General features: G+C 37.7%; 1 protein-coding gene across 1 annotated transcript; it reads left to right on the top strand.

Annotated features, from left to right (window-relative positions):
* The first annotated feature begins 508 nt into the window (after window positions 1–508).
* On the top strand, window positions 509–2,258 carry LOC144641697 (XK-related protein 6-like). The gene has a single exon (XM_078500730.1). It carries the CDS (start codon window positions 620–622, stop codon window positions 1,829–1,831), a length of 1,212 nt encoding a protein of 403 aa, XP_078356856.1. The 5' UTR covers window positions 509–619; the 3' UTR covers window positions 1,832–2,258.
* Window positions 2,259–10,573: the final 8,315 nt, after the last annotated feature.

The following is a 10,573-nucleotide window of genomic DNA, read 5'->3' on the forward strand; positions in this document are numbered from 1 at the left end:
GATTTGTGGACCTGGAAACCCGGATTATCAACTTGTCTCAAATCCATCTGTTATAGCTCGATCATCTTCTGGGGGTATAATAATACTGTAAATATTCAGAAAACTATATTCAATTTCGATTGGACGATCTTTGAAAGATCTTCGGCAAAACACGAATTATTAGACAAGCTAATAAAATGTGAATAATTTTGTGTGGATGTTGTGTTTGTTTTCTGTGACAAATACAAGTTTTCCTTCTTCTAGATTTGTTAGATTGTATCAACTTTACAGCTAATAAATAAAAAAGAAACCATTCACAACAATAGGGAATAAGCAGGGGAAAGCTTTCTGATAATTATTTTAAAATTCTCTCAACAACTGTTATATTTTTTGCTCTTTAGTTTAGCGAATTTATTGTTTTATAACATTGATTCTTGGAACACTAAATAATTAATTTTCTACAATCCTCACACATTAAATTATTTAGTGGTCTTTAGTATACGGCAAAAAGTGGCCTGAATTCTTTCCTTTTATTCACCGGCGTTGCCAAGCGAAACTATTTCTCTAATTAACTCATATTTATTCAAGAAAATCATTCGCGGAGACATCTTATTATTGAAAGTGGCGAAAACGTGCCAAAATGAAAGTGCTAGATGGTGTAAAATGGTACAGCACATTTCTTTATCTTTTTGCAAGTATTCTGAGCTTTGCTGACCCGATTACAGATATACTCATGGTGATGGAATTTTACCGCACGGATCATGCGATATGGTTTGGTGTAGGACTCACTTTTGTTATTTTGCCCGGTCTGCTACTACTGATAATTCAGCTTATTTACTTTCGCGTTTTGTCCTCGGCTGACCGATGTGGATTTGGAGAGAGTTCTCAGGGCTCTTGTTTATGCAGTTTTCACCCTTTTTCTGCTGCCTGGGCGAATGTAAGAGTGTTTATTTTATGCCTGAAGAACTTTAAGCAACTTTGGCGCGGCGATGGGATCAATTCGGACACAGTGCCTGATTTACGTCAAGACGACTCTCTAAATAGCGAAGAAAAATTAATTGTATATAGCGGAATGGCTACCTACGTGGAAGCATTGTTTGAGTCTGCTCCTCAGTTCATTTTACAGCTGTACGCCATGACTGTTCAGGAGAAACAGATCGAGATAATTCAAATAATTTCACTGCCGATATCTTTTCTGTGTTTAGTGTGGGCGTTTACAGTGAACGAGGAACTCTTTTATGCAGAGGAGACTCCGTTCGGCTTACTTAGCTTGAAACACAAAGTTTTACGCTTTGCAGTTAACTTATTTATCTTCAGCAGTCGTTTATTTGCCATCACTTTTTTCATTGTCAGCTACAAGTGGTGGATTTTTATGGTATATATGTCTCATTTTGCCATAGTATTTGTGATGGTACTTTTCAACGCTAAGTTATCGTGTATGAGTGGAGTAGCTACTGCCGGCAAACTTGCAATTATCATAAACCTGTGTTTCTTAGCATTGATATTAATAATTTACAGCGTTCTCTACTGGCTAAAGGATGCATCATTTTCGGATTGTGTCGACGAAGAGTGTCGCAAACTTTTCAGGAAAATTCACGTTCCTTTGAAAATACTGGCCGCGGTAGAAAACCTTGTAATGATCTTATTGTTTTATTTCAGCTCAGGGTATTCCGACACCTGGTATGCGTTGCCAGTGACGGTGTGTGTATGTTCATTAAGCGCTTTAAATTTTGTGATTAATATAATTTCATTTTGCCGTCGAAGACGCGTAGAGGGAGTTAACATGGACAAAACTGAGAGAGAAGACAAAGTGGAAGAGCAACATGTCAACACAGCGGCCACGTCACTCTGAAGACTGTGGATGCCCGTTACAACAAAGTCCCCGGTAAAACGAAACGGTATTCTTAGGCTCAGTAAAATTAAAGGAACTGTGTAACGGATTCTAGCCAAATTTAGGCATGGGAATGATCATCAAATTCGTTGAAATATAAAAATAACCGCATAAAACAGTGAAGGAATATTCAATATAACACATCAAATACAAAAGAAGGTACGGATGGCCAAAAGTGAAGAAGATTGAAACAGATTGCGATCTGGGTTTTTGAAATATTGCTGGGCTGAACAGTTTTCAAAGTTAATCTCGTTTGCTTGGAACTTTAGATTATAATGCCCGGGAGACATTTGGTTGCAATGAAGCTTTGGTTTTGTCAGTTAGACCGATAGAAGTAATTTCTTTACAAACATTAAGTTTCATAGCGAGTGTTTGGCAAAACTTAATAAAACAAGAACATTGAGAAGCTTGAGAAGCTTAAAATCGGGCGCTTTGCCTTGAAAGGCAGGGTTCAGTACAGCAGAAACCACGAAGCAGTTACTTAAGTAGCACTCAGTCCGACTGTGTTTGTGTAAGTCACAGGGCTTGCATGAGCTGTATTAGTGTGCATAATATAATATCTAGAACGTTGTCGAGATTGCATTATTACTTAATGACATGATGGTTTCAATTTATAAATGTATCTCACACAATACAAATAAACGATTGAAGTAGACGACTAGACAATGTAAAGTTTGACTTAGCAAAGTGCAGTGTATTGGTAATACTGTAAGGTGCGGTTCACCTGACGGTCGTGTGCTTTTCGGTATTTTCCAGGCATTGCACTTTGATGGGACAGTACTACAACTGTTTACCGGGGAACTACTATTGTCAAGAAAATGATCACAACTTGTTGATGAATGATTGAACATTTGTTTCATACCATTACTGTAATAGCAATTGATGAAGGCTTTTAGTACTGAACCAAAGTATAAGGACTGGGAAATACTGAAACCCATTATCAGCCACCTTAAACGGAAATATCTTGTTGGTGTTTCAAGGAATACAAGGAAACTTCACTCATCCCATGTATCTATGTATTGCGGTATTTTGTAATTTTTTGAGCGATTTTTGGGGATGTTTGGCAGGTGATAGTTTTTTTAAAAGAATTAGTAAAATTTAGACAACTAAGAAATATTGAAAATTTAATGTGAATTTAACATTGGAATTTGAAGTTAGAAATTGGCAGACGGACACCAAACACTCCCGTGACATCCTGGAGTGTTTTTGCATGGGGGTCAACTGTGTGATGATGTTTCCATTTTTTTCTTCAATCCCCACTGATAAAGAACTGTTGTTGGTGTTATGTTGGTGTTATCACATGTCAAGCCTTTAACAAGGTATGAAAGAACACAAGGATTTAAATTATTCTGGTGCTCAATTTTTGCGTAACTAAAATTAATGTTACTCAAATTCCTGATGGATTCTGTCTTAAACTGTTACGAGCTTAGTATTTCCAAATTATTGCATGTCAATGTAAGGCAAGACAAGACATGCCTTGGTTCTTATGTAATTCTCTTAAAAACACATAAGATATTGACTATAATTTTGTCTGTGCTATGGCAATTCACAGTGGGGTGGTCTTGATGTGTCTTTAACTTGTAGACTGGACTGGACTAGTAAAACGCGGACTTGTAAAACGCCTCTAGACACTTCGAATTCCTTGGCCACAATCATCTTACGGCTCTCTTCAATACATAATGTCTCAAAAAAACAGTAACCTCAGAAAGAAGTCAGAAGCAAATAAGGTCGAAAGACCGAATTTGAACATATAACGGCAAATGTTCTAATGTCACGAACGTAGGAGTCGTGTAGGCCCGTCACCTTTATTTACCACATACTGCCCCCAAATTAAAACAGTACCCTCAGAAAGAAGTCAGAAGCAAATAAGGTCGAAAGACCGAACTTAAACATTTAACGGCAAATATTCCAATGTCACGAACGTAGGAGTCGTGTAGGCCCGTCACCTTTATTTACGATTGACTGTTGATTTCTGGACGGGCCCCGTTCTACCTCGTGCGAGCAATACAAACGACTGCACTCAACAGACGTCAAGTAGTGGAAAGAAAGAAACATATGCACACAACTCATAGCATCAATCCCGTTGTTTTAGTAGGGGTTTGCAGAACGAACATGTGCTATACTGCAAAAACATCTCCACGCTAAAACAGACCATAGAGTGCTCAAAAAAGCTAGAAATATGCCGTTCAAGAAACACACAAGAGCTTCAAACACAAATTGTTTCGCTCGCTAAACCGTTTAGTTTCCGTTTAGTGTCCGCGTTCTACAAGTCCGTGCTTAACAAGCCTCGTTTTACAAGTCCGCGTTTTACAAGTCCGCGTTTTACTAGTCCTCGTTTTACAAGTCCGCGTTTTACTAGTCCGCGTTATACTAGTCCGCGTCTTACAAGTCCGCGTTTTACTAGTCCGCGTTTTACTAGTCCAGTCCAGTCCTCGAAATACAGTATGCCAAAACTCCCCGCCCTCTAAAGATAAGTCCTTGACGGTTCTTGTCGTTTTTCGGTGCCTATTCATCTTCGGCATCTTTCTCATCCACCTCTCGTTCTGTCCTGTGTCTGTCATCACACGAAAGAAAAGCTGATTCTCAAAAAATCTGCCACAAAAGGAAATTGACAAAAACAATATGAAAACCATATATCGAAAGTTTCTTATTCTAAAATTTTATCATACGTCTTAATTCAGAGCTACAAAGAAGTTCCTCCTTTTGAGTTATTGATACTGTTCTTACAGTACCTCTTTCCACTAGCGAAATTTTACAAAATTCCTTCGCGGCGAAAAGGTAGCGCGAATCCAGAACAGACTCCAATCGAGAGTGGGTTAATTCTAGATTACTATTAATTAACTATTACAACATTCATTTTTAAAATAGTTTCCCAAGCCGACTAAGCTAACTAAACGTCGAGTGTATCTTTCAGTAAACAAAACATGCCGTTATGACGCCGGAAATCCAGCTCACGCATACTATACCCCGTGACTCACGCAAACCTCCGACTTACGTGCTACTACAGTCATTCCTTTCTAAACATTTTTTTTTGACCACCACCGTACCTTTCTACCCAAAAAACTCATGAAACCGCCCGGTTTTAACCTGTTTTAACCTTTCAAAAATTAGAGCGTTCGAAACTAAATAAGATCCGTAATCACAAACAACATACAGCCGTTTACCAGCACTCTTTAAAACTCCTGAAACCCTTCAAAATCAGGCAAAATAAATCTTTGAAATAACCTTTATCAATGTTTTTTTTATTTTTTATTCAGTTCTATAAAATGCCTTTCATACACTACTGTCAAACAAAAATTTCAATTTCCTCAAAGTTTCAAGACAAAAGAATAACAAATATTTCGTGCACAATGTAATTTGATTAAGCCAATATTATCACGTCTAAAAATACTTCAAGCAATTCAGTGAAAACCCGTTTTTTTTTTCGTATCAACGAAAACCACTTTCGAATAATCAATACATGAAAATAACAATAAGATCAAAAGGAAGAAAGGAACCTTTCTAATTATTTGATAACTTTCAAAGCCGTGATATTATGCATCCAATCCGCGATAAAATTTAATTACAACAAAATCCAAGTTCTCATTTTGAATTCCATTTTTTTCAGTTGATACCTTTATCCAACTTGTGAAAAATTCCATTCAAGTTCCTATTAATACTGTACATTCCCAATGTTTTGCTCAGGTCTTAAGAAGCGTCTTACTAACCAAATCTAAAATAATTCCAAAACATGCTGTACAAACATTCTACTCTTTGTGACAAACGACTTGACGACCAATTGTTCGAAATGAAAATCGACACAGTTCTTCCTAAATAAAAAAAAAGTTTTACGGCGGAGTCAGGCTCAAAAAATATACCGCAAGATCACACCCCCATTCATAGTCAGAAACCAGCAAACCATCTAGTTTGCTAAAAAAAACACTGCGTGACATCAATGACGTTACCTTTTTCATTTACAAAAATAACTTTAACTTGTCAAAGTAAGTGCAATTTCACAATGGTGAATATATCGGCCCAGTTCTCGGCCGGGTCCAGTTCTCGGCCACTTTGTGTTTAACGCGTTTTTTCACACTCCAGTTGAATCAAAAAGAAAAGGTATTTCCTTCAAACGATAGACTGATTCATGTGCTTTAAGTATCTTGAGTTTGATCGTTCAATTCGATATAGAAAGCTCACACGTCGAGTTTACGCGGAGGTAGTTGTTTGTTTACGGCTCCAAATTCATGGATGTAGTTAAATTCGTATTTTATCCAAAAGCCCCCACCATACGAGCTAATTTTTGGCATGTGAAACGTAGAATAATTCAGCTTTCTGCTTTAGTTAACTTTTCGTTGAACCGTTGTATTTTTTGGTCTTAATTTACTTCGAAATTTTTTCTTGCGACGTTTGCGTATTTGCCAGTTCTCGGCCACCCTGCTCGCTATCACAGCTTAGCGCTTGGTTTTTAATATAATTTCATCTGCTGCTGCCAGAATGAAAGAAATAAATGTTTTAAAAATAAAGTTCAATCTTATCTCTAAGTTTTGAGCTGACTCTTGTCTTGTCTATTATTTCTACAACACCTAAATCTTTCAAGACCTTTTCACTGCAAAATAAACCATCTAAATGCACGGGTCACACAATGCGGTTTTGCCAGAACCTGCACATAGGCAACTAGGCGCGTTAAAATCCTTCTTTTCTAAAGTAAAACAAAGCCTCATAAAAATAATTTGGGATCGATATAACATAAATAGGTTTACAGAGTGATTTTATGACTGTGAAAATTAATTGAGCATTTTTTTTTACAGATAATTACGCACACGCTTTTTAGTGGCTGAGAACTGGGCCAAGGTGGCCGAGAACTGGGCCCACAAATGGAGCTTTTATTTTTATTATTGCTCGGGCAAATTAATTTTTGACCGGTCGATAGCTTTACACCAAAAAGCTGAATAATGTAGCTAGCTCTGGGAGAAATTTCAAGTTCCTGCGGTTCTTCTGAGGTAAGAAATACAAGTTTACGTCAAAAGTGGCCGAGAGCTGGGCCAAGGTGGCCGAGAACTGGGCCCACAAATGGAGCTTTTATTTTTATTATTGCTCGGGCAAATTAATTTTTGACCGGTCGATAGCTTTACACCAAAAAGCTGAATAATGTAGCTAGCTCTGGGAGAAATTTCAAGTTCCTGCGGTTCTTCTGAGGTAAGAAATACAAGTTTACGTCAAAAGTGGCCGAGAACTGGGCCAAGGTGGCCGAGAACTGGGCCCACAAATGGAGCTTTTATTTTTATTATTGCTCGAGCAAATTAATTTTTGACCGGTCGATAGCTTTACACCAAAAAGCTGAATAATGTAGCTAGCTCTGGGAGAAATTTCAAGTTCCTGCGGGTCTTCTGAGGTAAGAAATACAAGTTTACGTCAAAAGTGGCCGAGAACTGGGCCCCATACTGTACTTTGCACCGTAAGCTTTTTTCTCTGTCCTTCCGCCGAAGCAAAAAAACACAACCTGATTACACATTAACCCAAAAGTCGACCAAGTGTGCCTGCAACGATTTCCTGTCAAAACTAAAATGAAAACCATTGCGGTATGCGTCACCCGTAGCGGTTTTGTAGCAACCCCGAGCTATCCCCGTCTTTTTGGCCGCGCCAGGAGACTACGCTCTAGGACGACCAAAGGGTAAACCTTAAATCGGCCACGCCCGATTAATAAACTTAACTCAGCAGTGAGACAGTATGGTATCCGAACTCCGTTATAACGGACAGATTTTCGGAGTCTCTTGCGCTTCCCTATGTCGGGGTTTCATTGTATTACTGAGCTCAACAAGTAGCAGTTTCGACAACAAATGCATTGGTTTTCTTGAATGTATCGTAAAATATACAATAAGATTCAAAGTATATTCCGCTTTTCATAATTCTGAGTGAATAAACAAAATTTTATTGAAGTAGCATGGAATCTGTCGTATGAAAATAATGGTCGAGTTTTTTTGCGTACGTTAATTTGTAAATGCTGTGATTAATTTTTGAACGTGGTCCATTCAGGGAACCAATCAAAAAGCTCATTTTCATCGTAGACAGTCTGTTATACAACAATGTTGATTTTACCGTCACAATGCTCGAAAGTCTTGTATTCTTGGAAAATTATGTTGTATTTCATTCTGATTCTGGCTAAAATATTCTTTCTGTCTTCATGTGATCCTGTAATTCAATTGCAAATTGACTTTTCAAATTGTCATTATACGAAAATGCTAGGGTCTAGTTTTCGCTGTCTATATACAAAAAGTTTTAACTGAAGTTTATTAGTTTTATTAGTAACTTACGAAATCCACCTGCACAAAAACGCTTGCATTAATATTGTATTCATTTTGATTTCCTTCGATGTTTTGACTGTATTTTTAGGTGTCATGGGTATTAGAAATAATACCGAACCTTATAGTAAATAGAACGATTCCGTAAATACTAATTTCTGATTTACGACGACTAGTGTCAGATTCGGAATTTTAGCAGAAGTTTAGGAAGCTCGATTTTAGACATTTTACGGTAATTCAGTCAGGAGAACTCCATCAATTCAATAAAGATCCGTGAAACAAAACATACCGAAACCCTTTAAAAAAGGTTAACATTTACGAGAGAACTGTTTTGTTCAAAAATTCCTTTTTTACGAGATGAAATAAGCTCTCGAATAAAAAAACTTATATATTGTCTGAAAGCTCACCCACCCAGCGCGTTAAGTTTCTCTAGAAACTAAAAGCAAAGTAAAGTCATGTTCCATTCCTGAGAAAAAGAACACAAGACGTTTTAGCATGGGCTACATTTGGTTAATTAATTTGCGACTTCGGACTGCGGGCCTGCGTTTCGATAGAGATTTAAATTAGGCGCTAGTACTCAGTGTCTACACAGAATAGACCTGAGTAAGAGACCGGTGGGGGGGGGGGGGACTTCTTAATGAAAGGGGCAGGTATGCTCGTCGGAAATATTGAAAAGAACCCCTAAAAGAGACCGATCTGGGTGTGGCTCAAGCTTTTCTTGACCCCTAAAAATACCAAAAAACTTAGAGACTACTTAAAATGGAATTTATATTTGTATATTTCTTCGAGTGCAGCCCTAAACGAGACCATTATGGCTAAAAAATATTGGCGTTTTGCCCAGAACTCCCCAAGCGAGACCAGAAATCCGAATTTTACACCCCTTTCATAACCGACTCCCCCCTAGGGGGGGGGGGGGGAGTTAAGCGACCAACGAAGATGGCTGAAATCTAGACTAACGACTTAGACGTGAGCTTGCTCAAAAACGAGGTTAACAAGGCATATCAGGCGGTCAATATTCCAGTTAATGCACGTGTCGGTATCAGAGTTGTTTCGCCCAGCCCTGCCCCACCCTATGTAAGGTGTAGCCCGTTAACTCCAAACCGCAGACTTACTTAATATTGGCCCCACCAAAGTCGTGCTGGATCGCATGGCGTCGCTCCTCAAGTGGTTTAAAGTCCTAGCCTTAACGAGTGAGGCTTGAATTTAAAAAAACGTGCTTGACCTCAGGGTAAAAGAAGGGAAAGACACAGACCTACTGGATAGCTATTTGATTTATCAATGTACTGGTTTCTGAAAAAATTTTATTGGCTGTTTTCCCAGCAGATTTGTTGCCGGTATAAGCTTGTACGCTTGTGTTGATTATATAGTTAGTTATGGTCTAAACAAATCTCTGAGGTGCTAATAAAAGGAACATTTTCTCAGCCAAAATATGATTTTATCGTCAGTTTTTTTTTAACACTGACATTTTGTCTGAAAACAAAATTTACATTTTACGAGGCTGTTTTGTCATTTTTTTGCGTAACTTTTTCCAGAAGGTAATCTTTCCAGCTTTCACTGTTTCAATCTCAAAGCCAACATCGATCAAACCGGTCGACATAATGGAGACTGCCCAATATTTCATTACACTGTGTTTTAGCGCTCTAAGGAAATTTTTATTCCATGAAGTCACCAGTATTGATATTGCATTTATTACTCTAGGAAAACTCCATCAATCTAAAGATCCATGACAGTATTTTGGCAAGGCACGGCAAAGCCGGCCAAGGTTAAATATCTGCACGAATTAATCAAAACAAAAAAAAGAAATTGATCGTCTGAATTTTTTGCGTCACGTAATCTTTATTTTATGTGTCATTCAGTACATGCTGTAATTTTGCGTTCGTATCTTAGATTGTATCACCTTAGATAATAAATGAAAAGAAACTGACTTCGATTAAACTGCTAGATCAAGGTTAGTATATGAAAATATAAAGAAAGTTGTCGGGGTTTTATTTTTCAACTGTAGGTTTTTAGAACATTGGTTACGTGCGTATACGATCTTTGGTTTGAGAAAAGCTTACTGTCAAAGTTAGCATTTGAAAATATGAAGAAAGTTGTCAGATTTTTGTTCAACTGTTTTTTTTAGGCTTTCCAAACCTGTTACGTTTTACCTCATATTTGGCTAACTCCAGGGGCTATAAACTTTATAAACTGTTTGTTTTATCAAAATAACTGGTTATGAAGCATAAATCGATCTAGATCTTGATTTTTCCAAACCCTTAAAATCAAAGCAAAAATTGCGTTCATTTTATCGAATTTATCACCAAGTTCAAACCTCACACAATGTTCTTTGTTGAACTTGTCAAAGTTTTGACATTGGCCTAGAGTTCAACAGCTATTGTCCATTGTAATCGAGTGAGTAAGACATGTCAGACATTTCACGCTGCAC

This window comes from Oculina patagonica, chromosome 2, assembly GCF_052425735.1.
Source record: "Oculina patagonica isolate OP01 chromosome 2, crgOcupat, whole genome shotgun sequence".
Classification (NCBI taxonomy): Eukaryota; Metazoa; Cnidaria; class Anthozoa; order Scleractinia; family Oculinidae; genus Oculina; species Oculina patagonica.

Coding starts and splice junctions, on each gene's coding strand:
- LOC144641697 (XM_078500730.1), top strand. CDS start 620: ATGAAAGTGCTAGATGGTGTAAAATGGTACAGCACATTTCTTTATCTT.